The 22,552-nt window shown below is 35.3% G+C and overlaps 1 protein-coding gene across 1 annotated transcript; it reads left to right on the top strand.

Moving 5' to 3' along the window:
• Positions 1-9,912: 9,912 nt before the first annotated feature.
• On the top strand, positions 9,913-11,657 carry LOC141537822 (uncharacterized). The gene is made up of 4 exons (XM_074259001.1): positions 9,913-10,055; positions 10,160-10,356; positions 10,545-11,279; positions 11,641-11,657. The coding sequence occupies exons 1-4, from the start codon at positions 9,913-9,915 to the stop codon at positions 11,655-11,657; spliced, it is 1,092 nt and encodes a 363-aa protein (XP_074115102.1).
• The last annotated feature ends 10,895 nt before the right edge of the window (positions 11,658-22,552 follow it).

Genomic DNA, 22,552 nt, shown 5'->3' with positions numbered 1-22,552 from the left:
AGTCAGACATTAACTAAATAAATTGAATAATATCTACAAGTCAGTATTATAATTTTTTTTTTACGAAATATAAGTAATAAATATCAGTTTTTTAAATTGTAATGATATAATCTAAAAAAATGCACTTCTTCACGACTTCTGAATCAATAGACTCTGTAAAAGTAAATAAATTGATGTAAGTTAATTTATTACAATTAATAACTGCGAAAATGTATACCCAGCCCCTATTTTTTAAAATATTAAATAACCTGATTATTTCATATTTATTTTAACACGATATCAATATAAAACTATTCAATAATGATCACAGTACTCTGGACTTTTAGAACTATCACTGGTTATGTTATCCGAATTGATCGATGGTTGATGTCTGGAGCTCAGAAATCGATTCATTTCATTATTTCCAATAATTCCGGTAGGTTGATTACATGCCAATGTTATAATCAGATGGCAGAAGTCATGAATGAAGTTCTAGAATTATTTATGGTATTAATACTATTCAATTATAATATACGAATCATCGATCTTTAAAATATTTTTTATGTGTGGATAGATAATTCAAATGAGAGATGTACTTTCATTAACAGATTATAGAGCACTTGAACATAATGACAATGTTACATTTAAAATATTATATCTTGATCGATTAAAATTCGATATTTTGGGAAATTTTCAGTCAGGTAATACAAAAATATTAATAGTTACAAGTAAAACAAATTATTAATTTTTTTCAACTCTATAAATTCCTTCAAAGATTTAAAACATTTTAAATTTTTATTCATTTTTAAGACTTTTATTGATTACTCTCAAAATTACTACAAATATTCCTCATAAAAAAATAATGACTCTTAATTGATTGCAAATTATTCAAAAATATTTGAAAAAGATACACAAATTATATATATCTTGTAATAATAATTATTTATAAAACTACTTTTTAAATATTGATGAATTTTACATTTATTCGAATTATTATTTCATATTTATGATAAAATAAATTATTATTATAATATTTGTAAACAAAATCGTAAATAAGCAAACATAAGAAATAATAAAAACAAATGCTACGTGTATAAATAATAATTTATTTACTGAAAGATTGAGATTTATTAAAAAATTGGTTTTGAAAGTTTTATTTTCGTAATTACATTTAACGTTTGATTAATTATTAAAAGTCAATAAATAAAAATGTCTAAAAGTAAAGATAAAAAGAGTCAACAGGTTAACGAGACTCATAATGACAGCTCTAATGAAATTATTGAATTGTTTACAAGTGAATTTTTACATTCAATCAAACCATTTTCACCTACAATGTAAGTAAAAAAAAATAAAAATAAATATTATATCTTATTTTTAGTTGTAATCCTAATAATTTTTGTTTGTAAACCCGAAATTCTTATTTAAATTCTCAACAAAAAGCAGACATACCTGAAGACTATAAAATTACTATCGTGATTATTATTATTAATATCAATATTATTTATAGTGAAATTATTGGTTTGATTATCAAAATTATATCTCCAAGAAAAATATACCTCCGTAAGTTTCTATAGGAGGCTACCGTTTTAAAATTTATCATTAGTAATAATAAATCTGACAAAATTCAAGTTAATGTTTGGGAAGATGATATCGAAAGGATTGTCAACGATCTAAAAATTGGCTCAGTATATATTTTAAAATAATTAATATGTTCGGTTATAATACCGGCACCTTCTCTCAAACTTGGGTAGGTTTCTTACAACTGCAATTATTTGGTGGTCTTGAAAAAGACCGATTGGTTTTGGACTACGTAGTAGTCCTGAGATGACTTGTTAGTCACACGCTCTTAAATAAGAGCCTTGAGTAGTCTTGAGAAGACTTAGTTGGTTAGTTCTGAAGAGAACTGTTTAAGTTTTAGTTCTAAAAAGAACTAATTTAACAATGCCAGTCAGCGTTTGGTGTAGTTGAGATGATCCGAGTTGGTCCGATTATTGAGTAGTGGATATACAAGCTTTGCTCGCTTGATATCCAAAGATACTGCACTGTATTGTAAGCCTTGCTCGCTTACTGTAGATTCTTGATTGGCTTCTTCTTCTTCTTCTTCTTCTTCTTCTTCTTCTTCTTGTTCTTCTTCTTCGCTCAGTGGATGGAAGTGGACTGTGTGGCAGCTCTCCTCGCTGCCTCTTTTAAACAGTCTTGTGATTTGGGAGGGGATTTGGTTGGGTTAATTCATTGGCTCGCTAGCTCCGATGGACTGCGTGGGGGTTTCGGGGGTAGCGGCCCAATAATGGCTCAGAATAATTTCCCACTATGATTGGGATTATTTTCTACTAGCTCTCTCGTTATGGTCCGTGCTTTTGTTGGTACCTGATAAAGTTCTTAGCTACGATTGGCTTTTTTGTCATAATCAGTACGATTGTTAGTACTTAATGAGAACCTTGACTATGGCTAGCTCCTTAGTCATGGTTGTTGCGATTGTTAATGATTCATGAAGATCTTAACCATGACTGGCTCTCTAGTCATGGTCCGCACGATTGTCGGTACCATGACTAGCTCTCTAGTCATGGTCCGTGCGATCGTTGATGCCAATTGATGAATTTCAGGGTTTTTTCAACATAATATTACATTTACTAATTTAAAAATAACTTTCAAAAGTATTTAATTATTTTTGAAATATTATATAAATACTTTTGAAAGTTATTTTTAAATATAGATATAATATTTCAAAAATAATTATTTTTACATAGATAATTCACATTGATGGATGTTATTCTAAAATAATAGAGGCACCAAATATAAAATTTAATGATGGAACTGTTCCTTTTGAATTAACAATACAATCCAATACAAAATTATCAATTCTTGGAGAGCAGGTATTGAGTCAAGAAGTTCTCAATGAAACGACAAATTATCCTCTGATTCAAATTGAAAATTGTCTGCAGTTTTCAGATAAAAAAATACGTTCGTATTTTCTAATAAATTATTTTTAGTCTAGAAAATTAGGGTAATTTATAAAATATTTTTATTAAAAAAAATTATTCTTCAAATAATTAATAGGCCTTCAAGCTTATATTGAAACAAATTTTGATGTCTGTAAAAACCAATTATCAAGCACGTATTCTTGCTGTGCATCATTAGTTAATAAACTGGGATGGAAAATTGAAGGTAGAATAATTGATTTTGAAATGTTGAAAGTTTAGTTACCATAGCAAACATGCATACTTATATATTTCTATAATCATCCGAATTTAATATGTTACTCATAAATACCAATAGAGATTATTGTATTACTGCCTGCTCGTAAGTAGTCAGTCTTTCTTGAACCATTAATTTGTTACTACGTGTAATGTTTTCTTCTCATTAATAAATTGTATTTGAAACTATTGGCTAATTATTTACACGTTTATTTGTAACATTATTCCAATAAATAATCAACAGGTTATGGGCCCAGTGTGCATACCTACATTTTTATAGTATATAGTGTTATACGTTGTATATTTTTAGCGGTCACGCTAAATTATTGTTAACGAGTATTCTTTTTCGTTATTAAAATGGCGTCAAATACGGGTTCGTCAGCTTCGCGAATTGAATTGTTGTCGAAGGAAAATTACGACACATGGACAATACAAATCGAAGCGTGGCTGAGGAGAAATGGTTTATGGAAATACGTAGACGGAACAACAGTGAAGCCGGCACGTGGTTCATCAGCAGTACCAACGGAAGCACTCACAAATTGGATTGAAAAAGATGATCAGGCGAGGACAGAACTCATTCTGTCGATTCAACCACGTTTATTGAAGGACATTAAACATTGCAAGATGTCGAACGAGATTTGGATTAAGTTGCAATCGGTATATGCGTCAACTGGACCTGCAAAAAAGGCGGCATTGCTGAAGCAACTTATTCAACGAAAAATGTGCGAGGGTAGTGATGTTAGAGATCACATGGATGGCTCCTTCGAGATTACGGATAAGCTCGTAAGCATGGGAGAGGTGATAAGCGACAATCTACAGATTGTCATATTATTGAATAGTCTCCCTCCATCGTATCAAGCTTTTCGTACAGCAATAGAGACGGGGGACACACTACCGTCTCCGGAAGAGCTGAAAGTAAAAATCCTTGAATACAATGAGTCCACGCGGGAGGAAAGTGGAAATGACGTCGTTGCAATGGCGTTTTGCCCAAAGAAAGGCCACGTACAATCGAGCGGGAAACGTGAGTTCAGCTGTTACAAATGCGGGGGAAAGGGACATAAGGCTAATGCCTGTCCAAGCAAGAAAGTAAATAAATCCCTAAATAAGCCCAATGACTTGGCAAATAATGTTGATGCGGCCTTCACAGTGAGTCATACTGTAATGAATTCCGATTGTGTGTATAAAGCAGCAACCAAAGCTGCCAATAAGCCATGGGTTTTAGACAGTGGGTGTACGTTACACTTATGTGGAAGTGGTGTGTTGTTCAACACGATAAATAAAGCCCCAAACGTTAGGTTCTACCTTGCAAGTGACGCGACAACTGAAGTAAAAGGCAAAGGTGAAGTGTGTATATCAGTAAGTAGTGACAAGGGTCAAAAACTGATAGAATTTCGCTATACTTTGTATGTGCCTAACTTAAGATCTAATTTAATATCAGTTGCGAAAATCACTGATAAAAATTTTGAAGTTATTTTCAAAAGGGACAGTGCAATTGTGCGTAGTTCTCAAGGAGATGTAATGATGATTGCCGATCGCAAAGATGACCTATATTATGTGCGCGAAAGTGTCGAGTGTGCGGAAACTGCAATTAGCAAACTCGATGATCAGTTATTACTGTGGCATGAGAGACTTGGACATTTGAACGGTAAAGACCTTGTGAAATTAGTAAGTGACGGGTTTTTACCAAAAATAAATGTAAGTAACGTGGATCGGTTATCTAGTTGTGAGGTGTGCCTAAAAGGAAAAATGACTGCTTTGCCTTTTCGTAGTAAACATGAAAAGTGCAAAGAGGTACTCGAAATAGTACATTCGGACGTTGTTGGTCCATTTAGAACCGAATCCACCGGTGGAGCAAAGTACTTCGTTACTTTTGTTGATGACTGTACGCGGTGGTGCGAAGTGTACTTTATCAAGCGCAAATGTAGTGTTTTTGAAGCATTCAGACTATATCAACAATTAGTTGAGAGACAGATAGGCAAAAAGATTAAGTGTTTACAATCGGATAATGGTCGCGAGTATTGTAATATAGAGTTTGACAAATATTAGGCCGACCAGGGTATTACGCGGCGATTGAGTGTACCTTATACTCCCCAACAGAATGGAGTAAGTGAACGAATGAATCGTACACTGTTGGATATGGGTCGGTGTTTATTGCTGTCGTCTGGAATGAGCGGGATGTTTTGGTCTGAGGCTATAGCCACAGCGTGTCATATTAGAAATCGTTGCCCTACAGCCAGTTTAGACTTTGCAATTCCGTATGAAGTGTGGACGGGTAAACGAAATAATATAAATTACTTTAAAAAGTTTGGGTCAAAAGTGGCTGTGTTCAATAAAGAACCAAATAAAGATAAATTGGCTCCGAGGTCCACAAGTGGCACTTTTGTAGGATATCCGAGAGAACGAAAAGGTTTTCGCGTGTGGATTCCAGATGCACGGAAGTCAATCGAAGCGCGAGACGTGAAGTTCAATGAGGATACATGTAATGGCCCTTGGGATACACAGATTTTTGACGAGTGGATAATGCCAAACGATAATCACAAGAAGACAGTCGAATTATCGCCACGACCTGTCCAAAAATCCCCTGAATCGCCACAGACGCCCCAGAATGAAAGCGTTCCTCCTGAAAAACAGACTGTTAAGCGTGGGCGCGGCAGACCCCGTCTGCTTCGAACAAATTGTCGAGGGCGACCGAGGAAGTTGTTTCAGTCACAAGCCACGTCAGAAGATACACCACCAAATGGTGACTCCAATTCAAATAACCAAATTGACAATGAAGATGAACTCGAGGACGATGTTTTTGTCAATGTTGCAGAGGTTAGTGTAAAAGAAGCACTCAAAAGTGATGTATCAGATGAATGGCTGGAGGCTATTGAAAGTGAGGTTATATCGCTGATAAAAAATGATACTTGGGATATTATTAAAAGGAGCGATGAAGAAAATGTTGTTGGGTGTCGTTTAGTTTTAACAAATAAATATGATGCTAGTGGTGAAATTGTGAAACGTAAGGCCCGATTAGTGGCGAAAGGATATAGTCAAAGATACGGCGTTGACTATCACCAGACATTTGCACCTGTCGCGAGGCTAGAGACTTTGAGATTAATGCTAGCACTCGCAGCACAACTCAAGCTAAAAATTTGGCAGTTCGATGTAGTGACCGCATACCTCAATGGGTCATTGGAAGAAGAAGTGATCATGAAGGTACCGGATATGCTGACCGAGATGTTGCAGAGAATCATCGCCAGTAATAAGTGTGATATAAAAGTGTGTGCGCGTGCTAAAGCAATGTTACACCAACTAAAGAGTGGTGGAAATGCGTGCAAGCTGAAAAAGGCACTATATGGCCTAAAACAGGCTGGCAGACAGTGGTACGCGACGTTAAGTGAAAAATTAGGACAAGTTGGCTTTAAAATAGTAAAAAATGAACCTTGTTTATTCTTTCGAAAAATTAAAAATTGTATAACTTTAGTATTAGTGTATATAGATGATATTCTTGTTGCGTCGAATGATATGAAAGAGGTAGATAAGCTAAAGCTAGATTTAATGGAATCTTTTGAGTTAAAAGAATTAGGTCTTGCAAAATATTGCCTTGGTTTAGAAATAGGTCAGTATGAAGAGCAAATAGAGCTCTCTCAATCGGGATATATCGCTGCATTGCTTAAACAATACGGAATGAATGACTGTAATCCGGTTGCAACGCCTTCCGAATTAAATGTACATTTTGAAAATGTAAGCGAAGATGAGTCACATGAAGAGTATCCATACCGCGAATTAATTGGTGCTCTTATGTATATATCTGTAGCGACTCGACCTGATATTTCGAATACTGTCTCTAGATTAGCTCAATTCGTTGAAAAACCGCGTAAATGCCATTGGTTGGCTGCAAAGCGTGTGTTGAGATATTTAACTGGGACTATAAATGCTGGACTTGTTTATAGTAAAGTTGATAAGGCTTTAGTTGGTTATTCAGATTCCGATTGGGGTGGGTGTACGATTGACCGAAAGTCTTATTCAGGCTATGTATTTTTATTCAGCGGCGCGGCTATATCTTCGAAATCTCAAAAACAACGTACAGTTGCTCTATCGTCGACCGAGGCCGAGTATGTGAGTCTAGCAGAGGCTACGAAAGAAGCTTTGTATTTACAAAGTTTGTTTTGCGAATTAGAACTGAGTGATTGGGCAAAAATGAATATTTTTGTAGATAACTATGGCGCACAATGTTTAGCTGTTGATTCCATGTTTCATGCGCGAACGAAACATATTGATATAAAATATCATTTTATACGCGAAGCAATTACGAATAAGTTGATAAGTGTATGCCATGTATCGACGAGTGAGATGATTGCTGATGTGTTAACAAAACCATTAACTCGAATTATGCACGAAAAATGTATGGATGGTTTTGGATTTGGTTACTAATAAGAGTATGCAGTTTGAGAGGGTGTGTTGAAAGTTTAGTTACCATAGCAAACATGCATACTTGTATATTTCTATAATCATCCGAATTTAATATGTTACTCATAAATACCAATAGGGATTATTGTATTACTGCCTGCTCGTAAGTAGTCAGTCTTTCTTGAACCATTAATTTGTTACTACGTGTAATGTTTTCTTCTCATTAATAAATTGTATTTGAAACTATTGGCTAATTATTTACACGTTTATTTGTAACATTATTCCAATAAATAATCAACATGAAACACCTTTTATAAATCCATTTTTAAAAGGTCAACACGTTGAAGTTGCTGGTATAATCGATAATTCGTACCGTAAGAGATGAACTTATTTATATAATATACTTAACAAATCGAGAAATTAAAATTAGATTCATTTTAGGTTGTGCTACCATTCATATTTAATCAATAAACAATATAAAAAAAATTGATGATGATGTGATGACTTTATCTGTCCTTATAAGAGCAAATAAAGAAATTATTACAGAACTTGATGATAAATCTCAAAACAAAAAATTGAAACATGAATAAATTATTTCAAGATTATAACCTAATCAACAAGCAAATTTTACAATCAAATTTTTCTTAAAACATTTACACTTTTATCATCTATATAAATTTTTTATAACTATACAATAAAGTTTTTTATCATTTTATTCGTAGAATTTTTACCTAACATTCATTTAGTTTTTATATAATTGATTTATCTACAAAAATATCTCCAAGAAATAAATAAACCACAAGGTAATTAATTAAAAATGTTAAGTATTTTTCTATTTTATTTATAATCAATTTTAAATATAAATTTAAAAATATTTAATTTGAATTTTTTAACAGAAAATACTCGATTAAAAGTAACGCGAAATTCAAAATTCATTAGAAAAATAACTTGAATTTTTTTACGTACTACCGATTAGTAAACAATGCAGATATTTTTTCATTAAAATAACAAAAAATAAACTTTATTTTAATATTGGGTTGGTATTTTTTTAATTTTAAAGTAGGAATTACTTAAGTATTAGAAAGTAGACACGTTTTTTTATTTGCCGAAAATTTTTTTTTCTTATGATAATTTATTTATTGCTATTTAAAACGGACAAAAATAAACGAGTGAAAACAATAGTCGATCATTAACTGTCAACAAATATTTATAAAATAAGGTTACTTCATTTTCTTGACAGAAAAAATATCCCTGGAAATAATATTTTCTTTACATATTTCTTAATATGCAATCTTATAATAATAGTGCCGAATTGTTACCAATTTTTAAAGATATTGAATTATCTTCATCTGAATATATTCATTTTATCAAACCATATTCATCCACAATGTAAGAGTACAAGCAATGATATAATATTATTTCTAAATTTTTTTAATTTTAATGGAAATATTAAAATGTTATTCTTCTAATAAACGATTTAATAATTTTAGTGACATAATAGGTAGAGTACATGACATAATCGCACCACAACCACATTTTATCAAATCAATTCAAAAACTAACAACTGTATTTAAGTTCATTATCTCAAATGATAATGAAAAAGTTCAAGTTGTTGTATGGGAAGAAGATATAAACCGAATTACTAATCCAATTACAATTAACGCAGTAAGAAAACTATTATCTTATCATTTATTTATCAGTTGAACAATAATTTATTGAATTTCACAAATAATTTTATATACAAACCTTTTATTTTATTATAACAAAAAGATTGTTTACATTGATGGAGCTTTCTCAAAAAAAATTGACGTAACTGATAAATACAACTTTGGATCCGTTCCTATTGAATTGGGTATTTGCATGAAAATGATTTTGCCCTAAAAATGTAATTAACGCATTCTTTAATAAGTAAAAGACTAGGGAAAAAAATTAAAAATTAATTTAAACAAGTAATTTTTAAATAAATAAATAAATAAAAGTGGTCCTAAATGATAAAAAAGTCACGTGATTCGAAACGTGTTGTGATTGGTTTAACGTCATTGTGCATATATTAGCGCGATTATTTAAATCCATATAAAATGGTAAACTGTATTTTACAGTGTTTAAAAAGTTCAAATTAAGTTTTTATAACTTTATTACTTTAAATTTCATTTTATTTAATAATTAATGTAAGAATTCACTGAAAGTATTAAAAAAAATTGATAATGGATATCGCGGAAAATTTTTCTTAAAAAACTGACGTGAATAGTGGTATATGGAGGTTATAAACATGTTTAGTGTTTATATATGCCGAGTGGTACCAGTTTGACAGTATTGTTAGTGATAAATAATCAATAAATAAACAAAAATGCCCCAAAGAAAAGTAGATCCTGGTTATAGTCAGGCACGATCTGACAATTTACCCCGAGTTGATGCATTTATGGTTGCGTCTTTTCTCGCCACTAACTCTGATTTTATATCAGCAGAAATGCAAGGAGCAAAAGCTAACCGGTATGTATAATTACAGAGAAATAAAAATATTATAAGATATTTAATAAATTTTTAAGCTAGTCGATATATCTTATTATTTTTGGTTAATTTATTTTGAATTATAGATCTGGGAGACAGTCATATGGAGATGCTGCCATAGAATTTGTCCAATTGAAACTTGATGGATCAGAATGTACTCTTAAATGTCTCATTTGCCCTGAGCACAGAGTACATAATAAATCTTATAGAGTGACTTTAGTCCTAAATATTGTGGACGAAGAAATTTTATCAATTCAGTGTCATGATTGTGCGGCGTCATCAGGTAAATGAAATAGTCTATAGATATTCCGGTGATAAATTCATGACCGTTATTATTCATATTTAATCATTTTTTATAATTGTTTATTAATTACGTAAACTTGCATAATACATAGGTTATGTGCTAACAAAATTAAATATATTTTTAAAAAAAAGATACCTGTAAATTTATTGTTTTTATATCTTTGTTAGGTGGATGTAAACACTCGATTGCTTTTCTGATGTGGTTACATAGACAATCTGAAGAACCGTCACCAACAGATGTTGAGTGCTATTGGCGAAAGTCTGTTCTTTCTCAAGTTGGCTCATCTATCAAATACATTATGATGAAAGATTTTGCTTCTAATAAAGACACCGCCGCTGTGACTAAGCCTTTTAATACGTTAGAAGAATTTGTGAAGAGAACAAAAGGAAAATCTGTACAGAGTCAAATCTTGAAGTATTTCAACCCTGTAAATACCGAGCAAAGTCTTTCGATACACAATTTACTCGTTGAATTTATTAACTTGGGAGGAACATCATCTGAGGAATTTTTAGATTTTAGTACTCATCGTATGCCTCGAGAACTGTGTGAACTTATCGAACAAAAGACTCAAGATCAAGCTGACTGTGACCTTTGGTTTACATTAAGATATGGACGAATTACTGCATCAAAAGCGCATGAAGCATCCCGTTGTAATACAACCGATGGAATGTTGGTGGAATTGCTGGTCGGTGGTCAAAAATTACGAAACACAAAAGCTATGGAACGAGGTAAACAATTAGAAGCTATGGTTTTACGAAGAGTTGAGCAGAAGTTGAAGAAAAAGTTTAAAAAATGTGGATTGTTCTTATCCGAACAATATCCACATCTTGGAGCTTCACCTGATGCCATTGATGAGGAATTTGTTGTGGAAATTAAGTGTCCAACATCTGACAAGAGTTTTCGTACATATATTGACACAAATAATTATGATAAAGTATCAATCAAATACATAACTCAAATGCAAATGCAAATGCTTTTTACAGGAAGAAAAAAAGCATTGTTTATTGTTGCGGACCCGAAATTTGAAGAAACAAATAATTTTAAGTCTATTATTATTGATTATGACTCAGAATTAATAGATAAATTATTAAAAGACTTGAATCGATTTTGGAAAAAATGTATTTTCAAGCGTTTATTTAACTCTTTAAAATAATTAAAGCTAAAAAATAATAAAAATAGAACTATTTTACTTGCATAAAAGATATTTATTTAATAAGTTTTAATGTTCATATTATTATTGTAAAAAAATATAAAATGTTACAGTTTCACTTGATGCCTAATGACTTATGTCTTTTTTATCAATGCTCCTTGTAAATTCGTTAAAGCAGCAACGATTGTCATAATATTATCCATTTGAGAAATTAGCTTTATGTTAACACACGAATGAGGTTCACAAATTTCAAATTCTCGTATTCTTCTTATCAATCTTTCAATATGAATACGGAGACTTGCAATTCGCTTTGTCGCAATGACCTCTTCATGACTTGGTTTCTGTGCAGAGCTTACTGTAGGTGGTCTAATTAACGTGCAGCTTTTTGCAATAACCAAGTTTTCAATATGCTAAAAGCGTCGATCAGCTAGTACAGCGGCACCGGGTTTCAAACGATCCAAATATCCGGACTGTGACACTATTTCAGCATCAGATGTTCTACCACCGAATCCTGGTGAAATGAAATTGACGATTCCGTCAGGGGTACAAGAAATTAAATATTTAATCGTATTACATTTTTTCTACTCAGACCAAGTCAGTGATTGTTTGACAGGATCCGTTGGCTTCTCTATTTCGATTTCTAAGCAATCAATAATTGATTCAACTGCAGCATAGCGACTTCGGAAGCTTATTGGCAACTGGCGTTTAATTCTCAAAGATGAAGGCCAAATAATGAAGTCTTTTAAGTATTCTGCCATAATAGGCACAGTCTTCGTAAAAATACGACTTATATTTGAAGTAGACATTCCGAAATCATCAGCTAAAATGGCGAAACTTTCATTTAATCTTATCTTCTTCAATGTAATAAATATATCTACGTCACTCAAATTTGAAATCTGTAAAATATCAATAATATCCAAGCAGTCATTTGGAATCCCGATATATTTACGAGGAAATTGTCGAATTCTTTCAAACGTTTGTCGTAAATTCAATTTTTGAAATTCTTCTTGATGGAATTTATTTTTCCATTCATTTTCCGTACTTCCATTTGAGGATAAAATATCATCTGAAGTAGTTGGGAATGAACTTATTGTCATGTTAGAAGTGTCCATAAGTTGATTATTACTATTACTATTATTACTATTATTATTATTATTATTATTATTATTTTGTTATTATTATTATTATTTTGTTATTAAATGCTCAGGGGGGTTATCCCCGGAGTCCGATTCTCCGAGGGCCCAGCCTGAGCTCCATCCGTTATTGCTGGACCACTCCGCACAACAAGGCGGTTAGTGATCACAGCAGGCCAAAGTCATTTCCCTTAAGAGACGGAGAGAACCAAGTAAAACAGCCTTCTGCATCCTAACTGCCAAGAACTCAGCTTTTGATGAGCAAGCTGGAACTTTGGCAAGTGAGGATACAAAAGACTGTTTCATCCCTCCTAGGACGCCAACAATCAGGACGACAAGCTTGACACGGTAACCTGGGTAAAGTTTGCCAATTTCAAACAGGAGATCCTGATATATTTGTCTTTTGTGCTCTTCTTTGGCTGAGATGTTGTATTCAGCCGGGGCCGAGAACTCAATGACATAAATGTCACGAGTGGCCTTGTCGAAGAGCACAATATCAGGTTTGTTGTGATCTATCCGCCGGGTTGTTGCAAATGGCATGTTCCAATAAATTTTGCAACTGTCATTCTCAACAACCTGGGGAATATCTCCTGGCAAATAAGGCAGCACTGGTGTCACGTCAATACCGTAGCAATGACGAAGATAGTAGTACAGTACTCTCAGGGCAGCATTGTGACGCTGGATATATATGCACCTCTCGCCAGCACTGGACATGCCGACAAAAGGTGCATAAGCGTCTCCGGATGTTGTCTACACCTCCTACAGGACGTGTCCGGAAGCTGCACCTGGAGCACCTTGCTACGGTACTCAAGAGTGTTAATGACACCATCTTGGCAGGCAAATATGAACCCTTCAGTCTCGGACATCAGGCCTGCTGACTTTAAGAAGGAAAACGTCAGCTGGATGGACAAGCCATGATCACGCACGTGTTTAAAGAACACGCTGTGCATGGACTTGTCCATCAGTTCGCCAAGGAGTAGTTTTTCCTCGGCGTTCCTGATGACGCTCTTAAATTCCTCCTTTCGGAGTTCCATAAGAGCGTTTATTTCTCCAAGACCAAGGGTTCTTGCCGCATATATTGCTGCCTTATACAAGAATGACCCCTTATGCGCATTTTCATGTTTATGTACAATTTGCATAAGAAAGTCATCCTCGTCTGCAGTGAAATTGACAACTTCGTGAGTTAAACCCAGGACCAAACGGTCGTGAAGCCGCTCCAAACTCTGCAAACCTCTCCCACCGATGGACCGGGAGAGGTATAATCTGGCGACTGATGAATTGGGGTGCATGCTCCGATTCATATTAATGATCTTACGGGTTTTGATGTCGAGATCTCGTAAATCCTTTCGGGTCCATTTCAGGACACCGAAAGAGTATAGTAAGACTGGGACAGCGAGCATGTTAGTAGCTGAGACTTTGTTTTTGCCGGAAAGTTCGGAGGACCAAATTTTCCGGAGTCTCCTAACATACTCGCTCTGGAGAGTTGTTCGGACTTCAGAGACCGCATGCATGCGGTGCTCTTCCATTCCTAGATATCTATACAACTCTATTATTATTATTATTATTATTATTATTATTATTATTATTATTATTATTATTATTATTATTATTATTATTATTACTGATTGGTGAAGAACATGAAACATGAAAATTTTTATTTTCTGATGATAGTTCAATTGGGGACGAAGCACGATCTCTGGTCTGCAGTTTACATTGAACTTGAGTACTTCTATATAAGCTCCGTATTTTAACTTGAACAGCAGCATTCACTTTTTGACTACGAGTAGTAGGATAATCCTGACAAACATTGGACACATAGTTTTCTGAATCTTGATATGTGGTGGAATTAACTATGTCTATGCATTGTAGATCCATTCTTTCGATTGTATTACTTAAATTTTGGTTTATTGTAACCTTATTAATATTAAAATCGTCTTTTTCAAAGTCTTGCTGATCTAGTTCCATCAGGGAAGTCTCATTTATGTTAATAGAATTTGACTGCTCAAAAAATTTATGTGGCACAACATTATTTTTCATTCGCTTGTTACCACCAACCGTTGTCCATTCTAACCAATTTTCCATGTCCACTTGTAGCTAAAATTTATTAAAATTTATAAATAACTTATCAACAACTTATAACTTATTCATTAATTACTACGCTTATGAGAAACAAAAATTTAAGGTTATGATTTTATTTTAGATGAATTTCACGTATTTTTTTACCAATACTTACGTCAAAATGATCTTCACAACAATACAGCCGACTTGATGCTGAGTAATAATTTTTATTTCCACACGCATCTAACCAATTTTTTCGTTTCGATGCATTTAATGGAACATTTATAAAAATTTTATTTGGCGTAGATTTACCAGTATTTTCACATGTTGGCACGATACACCAACAACGACCATTTTTTTGATGCCATCAAATAATTAAATAGTTCTTGATTATTATAATAAATAACACTACAAAACGTATTTTTTAAACAACAATCACAACAGCTGATTACACGTGCTTAGAAAAGTATACTGCAAGAGATTGGCGCCAACAATTTCAAACAAAATATGCACTATGACGTAACATACGCGAGAGGGAGTTACTTATTCGTTTAAATTTCGACTATTTTTTATTTATTAAATAATTTAAATATTTATGGAAAAAAACCAAAAATTTTTTTTCCAAAAATTCAAAAAAATTCTACAAAAATATAAAATACTAAAAGTTAAGGAATATAAAAATCTTGCAAATACCCAATTAATCGTTAGATCAAATACAAAAGTAACAGTTTTAGGGAGAGATAATCGGAATTTCGGAAACAACACCAATACAACGGATTATCCGTTAGTAGTGTTATGTCTACCCCAAAATTTTTCTTTAAATTTAAATCACCCGCGCAGATGGAAGACTTCTCCATGCGCAAAAGCCACAATAAAATATAAGCTACGCGACTGCTGGTTGACTAGCGGGGACTTCTGCAATCTCAGCACCGCGAGTATTTAAAAAGGCGATCAACAGCCAACGCCTTGTCATTGATCAAGTAATTCGACTTCCGCGTTTAGTTGACGGACCCGTGCCTTGTAAAAGTCACTTATCTTAATTTGCTCTGCACTTAGGACGAGTTCAGACTTGGTTCAACTGGCAGGCCACGTATTGGTCTTTGAGCAATTAATTCGACTTCCGCGTTTAATTGACGGACCCGTGCCTTGTAAAAATCACTCATCTTAATTTGCTCTGCACTTAAGACGAGTTCAGATTCGGTTCAACCAGCAGGCCACGTATTAGTTATTAGTTCTAAAAATCTAGAGAACCGGAATCTCAAAGTTCTAATTTGCTCTGCACTTAGGCGAGAATCCGGGCAGTAAGTTTAAATAAAGTATCTCTAAAAGCTAAATTTGCGCACTTTACCCTACGGGGGACTGGAGGACGTTAGCTCATTTAAATTACTAAAATTCATTAAATTAAATTCTTTAAAATCCAAATTGTGAAAGTGTAAGTTTTAATGTTAATAAAAATAAATCTCAATTAAAGTGAAATCAGTTTCCAACAAGTCATTCCATAAAATAAGAAGCCCGTAATATAAGCAGCCCAAATCCACCCTACTCCATCCGCTGCGAGAACCAACCACAGGGCCCAAGTCAGGAAAAGGCGCTAACAGCAGCCCCAGAATCACGGATACAGTAACAACCAAAATTGCTGCAGAGAGTAAGTACATCTACTAACATAAAAATCCGAACAGTCTCAAACGAAGGCGTGGTAAATTCGTACTTCGAAAACGTCCCACATAAATAATTAAAACAACGGAATTAAAACCTCCGTTGTGTATTCTTTAAATTGTTAGTCCAAACCTCCACCGTTTACGCTACCGCTCTAAATACGCCCTTGGACATAACATAAAGAACACTGGTGGCAGCGGTGGGATTCGAACCCACGAAATTATTTAACTTCCGTTTGAGAAAATTTAAAAACTCTAACAATTTTCGTTCGTTATTCAATTTTTTAGTAAAGTAAAGTAAATTCACCGTGTAAATTTAATCTATAATCTTGTTCAATCTTGACGTAATTTCAATTTTTATTTTAGAACGAATTTTGAGTCTTACGAAAATTTTCTCTTATATTTCGACATAATTTAAATTCTATATTTCGAAAAATTTTCTTTGCCTGGAATTCTCCTTCAAAAGTTATAGAACACCAATAATATTGTTTCGCAATCGGTTATTGACCTTAGCGTACATTCTGTAGACAATAAATTACCGCAAAAGGAATTCGCTGACGCGTATATGCCAGAGTTGATTAACACCAAACGGAATTTGCAATCGCAATTCCTGTCAGCAAAATTTATTTTAATTCGGTATTGCGAAATAAAGAAATTATTTTTGCTAACTAAGCAATACTAACATTAAACTCTATTTATTTCGAAATTTTGAAAATTTTTTTTATCCCTTACCTTTACACTACATTTTAAGAGAAGTGTGCTGTGAACCTAGCACCTCATCTGACAAAATTCTCACAGAAGTTTCCTAGTACTAGAAAGGTGCTTTAATTAGTACTTTCTTTTACGAAAGAAGCTCTCACAAAACTCTTGGGAAGGGTGCTTTGAATTTAGCACCTTCTCTAGATTACACACTCACAAGGGTATAAAACAAATTTTTATATTTGTATACTTGTAATAATAACCCATATTAATTATAAGAAAACTATAATCCCCTATCATCAATCGATAAAATTATAATTTTACGATCCAAAATTTTCGAACAATTTTACTATGTTGGGTTAAAATCGATAAAAATTTTTCCGGAATTCGAGAAAAGTTAATGGGAAAGAGTAGACGGTCGGGCTATCCATACCATCTGAAAAAGATACATTCCGATTTCGTTAACGGCAGAATATACCACCGCCCTCTTATCGAAACTAAACATTGGGAAGAGGATACGGAACCCGCGAATAAGGTAGTCGTCAATCAGGCTGGCGGTCCGAAAATCTTAGAAAACGTTAAGGCTATCCCGGAAAATAAAAAAAAAAAATTTACTAAAATTTAGACAAACCCAAAACCCAATCAATGCTCATCTAAACCCGTCTACACGACATCTAAATCCCCATTGCAAATAGATTTATCCGAAAATCTAATCCTTATCCTTTCTACTTTTAATATCTTTCCGAATTATACATATTAATTCCCTTTAAACTCCTGTTTGACCTCCTTAAACTATTCTCCACTATTGAATATTCAGTCGAACACGGGAATTTTTTTTTATCAGTTAAAAATTTTGTTGTTTGATTAAAGGCATTTAAATCGTCTCTTATTTCAATCGTAAAATTGTTTATATCAACTCTTCCTTGCGAACACTACCGTACTCGCCACTCGGTAACCATACACCCGCGATAACTAATCTTTCCCTCGTGTCATTATACTCTACAGCTGTTGACTTACTTACCTAGTGACCGAATAAAAATACATCGCGATTTAAATTAAATAAAATCGAAATTTTTCTTTTCCTTTTTTTTTTGAACATTCCCCCACATTTTTTTGAACATTCCACGATTTTTTGAACAAACCTCCCTTGTAACCCTTCTTTAAATACCTCTCTTACACAGAATAGCTAAATTTAAGACGATTTAATCAAATAAAAATCGTGGAACCATTCGAGGACGAATCCGGAAGGTTTTTCGTGCCTTGCTCTAACGATTTCCCGTTTGGAACTATGGAAAGAAGAACCTTCCGCGTTGATACCTCTATAAACGAGGAAAACCTCAATACCCAAATTCAAACCCTCGCTAAAGAATTACATGATGCGCTCCCGTATTTTAACGGAGAAGGTCCAACCGCGATAAAAGATTTCGAATTATTTGACGGAATAGTAAGAAACTGGTTACCCAGCATTCCAGCTGATAATCAGGGCTTTTTCGCTCGCCGCGTAGCACAAAAACTATATGGACGAGCTAAAAGATTAATAGAACATGCAGAACTAGCTTCTGTTGAAGATATTTTACTAATCCTAGGGCGAAAGTTAAAAAGAGGCGACCCATACACCACGTGGCAGAAAAATCTAGCTGCTGCAGCCCCAAAAGAATCTGAAAATATCGAAGATTTCTATTTTCGGTTAAGCGAAATGGTCCGGCGTATCGAACTTAATGCTCCCGAAGATGATAGGGCTGTAGTAAAACGAACTTTCGAAAAGACAGCAGCCACTACTTTCTATGAATACTTACCAGACTTTTTACGATGCTTATGTAAAATGAGAAGAGCCGAAACACTAAACGACATGTACAAGGCCATCGAAAATGACGCGTACAGAAGACCAGACCGTAGACGCGCAATGAGAGACGACGGAGTTATACCAGGCGAATCCCTACCGCCCTCCGTCGAATTTCACAGACGAAAGGGACAAGACGGTAATAGGCACTATCCACAGATGCCGAGATCTTCTCGTGACTACGACGACCGAGGTAATTATCGCGAATTGCCTCGCACTTTATCATACCATGAACACAGACAAGTCCCAGAGACGTGCACTCATAGATCAGTACATCCGACGGATTACTATGAAGACCCATACCCTGACACTTATGAAGAGAATTACTACAGTCCGAATTATCAGAGGGAACAGCAGAGTTTAGGTTCCACTTTCACATTCGGAACCGAACGAAACTCCCAATATCCACCTAGAAATCAATATTACTATCAACCTAGAACTTTTCAAAATTTTAATCAAAATCGTTATCATCCTGGAGTAAATAGTCCCACTAAAAGATCGGTTCGTTTCGAAGACGACGAAGATTCCGAAGAAGCCAAATTACGACATAAAAGGGACCCTTCGGTAGTCTGTAATTGTCCTTTTTGCCCTAACGGAGAACGACAAGACGCCTACGACCCTTTAAACGGGACGGGCGCTCGTCAACAGGAGGCAATGGCGAGTATGCCCGTCCCGTCTCCGATCACACCTTCGAGGAACCCCAACAGCTATCATCAGTATCAAAGGGGTCCATATCGGGGCTTTCAAAACCAATACCCCCGACCAATCCTCCAAAACTCCCAGAGGCCAGACCTAGAACACCATCCAGAAACGAACGAAACGATAACTCAACCGAGATTGGAACAACGAACCGACCCGAACAACGTAAAACCACTACTTGCTCAGCAGAACCCGCCATTGATGACGGCAGGAGAGTTACGAGCCCAGGGAAGGACAAACCAAAATGTCTAACGACCGGGAAAGGCCCCACGGTCCACATACGAAGCCCAGCATTTCGTAATGGAGGGGTAAACGCACTCCTGGACACCGGCTCCGACCTCAATTTACTCTGCATCGGAGAACTATGCGACGAGGTCCTCTGTAACATCGAAAATACAGGAGTAGTAGGAGGCATCGCTACTAGCTCAATGCCCATAATCGGTTCAACAAACTTAAAAATATTTGGAACAAAAATTACCTTCCATCTCGTACCAGAACCACCCGGAGGTTATAAGGCCATACTCGGAAATGAATTCTTCATTCGAGAACGCGTAACCATCTCGTTTTACTGGAACACCTTAGTAATGAAAAAATAAACCAATACAACCCATCCCTATAATTAACCCAAGAAAATTCCCAGAGCAAAAGTCCTCGCTCTAGGAACCGGGCCAAAAATATACGTGTCGTGTAACTCACTCCTAGGCAATTATCAGCGCTTCCTCATCGATACAGGGGGGGATGTATGCCTCATCAATGCATCCGCTTTAAAACCCGAAATAATTATCGACACCGGAAAAGCTAGGAGATTCCGAGGACTCAGTGATAGCACTTTCGAAACGTTAGGAACGGCCACCTTAAAAATCCTCAATATCGACGTAGAATTTCAAGTTTGTTTAGAAGATTTACCATCCCCTGGAGTGGGAATTTTAGGAAACAACTTTTCGAAGCTGAAAAGGCGGAAATTTCTTACGATAACCAAACCCTAGTTTTATTATCCTGCCCTTCGAAACCGACACCCTTTAGCTTCGAAACAAAGCCTTCTTCCAGCTACACCTTACCACCTCGAATGAGAGTATCAATATCAGTACCAATCCAAGAGTTTGAAAAAGACGAAGGATACCTCCCCCGAATGAACCTTCCAAAAGGGGTACTCGGAGGAGAAGCCGTTGTCAAGGTAAATGACAGGTATGCCATGTGCATGGTCATCAACCTCAATTCAAACCCAGTAGATATCGATATAGGACCTCAAACACTCGAAGAATTCGAATTCGATAACCCTAGTTTAGAGGGGGATGAATCCGACGACTCTTCTATAGAAAACTCCAACCGTGTAATAGACAAACAAGAACGTATTAAGATCTTACTTCAGAAAATACCTGTAGATCACCTAAATCAGGAAGAAAAAGAACAAGTTCAGAATCTCATTAGAAATAATCACGACGTATTTCACCTCCCCGGAGATAAATTAGGTCGTTCCAAGAATTTCACCTGCCGGATAGAAACCACCACCAACGAACCGGTGAGAATAAAACAATATCGATTTCCCCCAGAACATCGGGAAGAAATCGCCAGGCAGGTCGAAAATCTTGAAAAACAAGGAATAATCAGAAAATCTAACTCGCCGTACAACTCACCCTTGTAGATTGTACCAAAAAAATCAAATGACCCCTCTATAAAAAAATATAGAATGGTTATTGACTTTAGGCAATTAAACAAAATCACTAGAGGGGACGCCTATCCTTTACCTCTAATTATCGATATATTAGACCAATTAGGCGACGCTAACTTCTTCAGCGTGTTTGATCTCGCCATGGGTTTCCACCAAATCCCGATGCACCCCGCGGACGCACCAAAAACGGCATTCTCTACTCCAGACGGGCACTGGGAATATCGTTGCATGCCTTTTGGACTAGAATGCGCTCCATCTATCTTCCAACGAATGATGGATTCCACCTTAAGCGGATTAAAAGGGACAGAATTGTTTATTTATATCGATGACTTAGTCAGTTATGGAAAAACCCTACAAGAACATGGGGTGAGAGTTCAAAGATTATTCAATAGACTGAGAGAAGCTGGTCTCACCCTCCAACCCGAAAAATGTAAATTTCTCTGCCCTGAAGTAGATTATTTAGGTCACGTAATAACGAAAGAAGGCATAAAACCAGACCCTAAAAAGATTTCATCACTTAAAAATGCCGCAAGACCTAGAAATCATACGGAAGCCAGGAAATTTATGGGACTTGCAAACTATTACCGAAGATTCATACAAAACTTCGCGGAAAGGGCTAAACCTATAACAGATCTCACGCGAAAAACGAAGCCCTTCATATGGAACGAGGAAGCACAAAAGGCATTCGATGATATCAAAAATGCCCTCTGCGTATATTCACTCCTCAAATACCCAGATTTTAACAAATCTTTCATCCTCGCTGTCAGCGCATCAGACTCAGGAATATCCGGAATCCTCAGTCAGCAGACGACAGAAGGGGACGATGACTTAAAAGGAGACGGAGAGAAAATAGTGTCATGTGTTTCACGTGTCTTTCACGACACCGAAACCCGATACACTGACATCGAAAAACAATGCCTTGCAGTAGTTTATGCCATCCAACAATTTCGACCATATCTCCAAAAACACTTTACTTTAATAACGAGCAGCCCTTGTGTCACCTGGCTAAGGGACAGCACGATTGTCACTGAAAGGCAAGCTAAATGGCGGTCCAGATTAAGCGAATACAAATTTACTGTCATAGTTCGGCACAAAATCACCGAACAATATGCAGAAGGACTCTCATACAACCCCGAAGGTCGCCCCGAGCCCTTAGAAAACGAATATAACAATACCACCGAAAACGAATATTTGGCACTGCCCATCATGGAGAATACTACCATAAAAAACTCTCGTAAAATACTCTCGGATGAAGAAGCGATTCAATGGGTC

This window comes from Cotesia typhae, unplaced genomic scaffold, assembly GCF_013202065.1.
Source record: "Cotesia typhae breed Kobodo isofemale line unplaced genomic scaffold, CoteBio_Ctyphae contig_17, whole genome shotgun sequence".
Lineage (NCBI taxonomy): Eukaryota > Metazoa > Arthropoda > Insecta > Hymenoptera > Braconidae > Cotesia > Cotesia typhae.
This window is presented reverse-complemented; position numbering and strand designations above follow the sequence as displayed.

Coding starts and splice junctions, on each gene's coding strand:
- LOC141537822 (XM_074259001.1), top strand. CDS start 9,913: ATGCCCCAAAGAAAAGTAGATCCTGGTTATAGTCAGGCACGATCTGAC. Junction 10,056..10,159: donor CAAGGAGCAAAAGCTAACCG/GTATGTATAATT, acceptor TTTGAATTATAG/ATCTGGGAGACAGTCATATG. Junction 10,357..10,544: donor TGATTGTGCGGCGTCATCAG/GTAAATGAAATA, acceptor TATCTTTGTTAG/GTGGATGTAAACACTCGATT.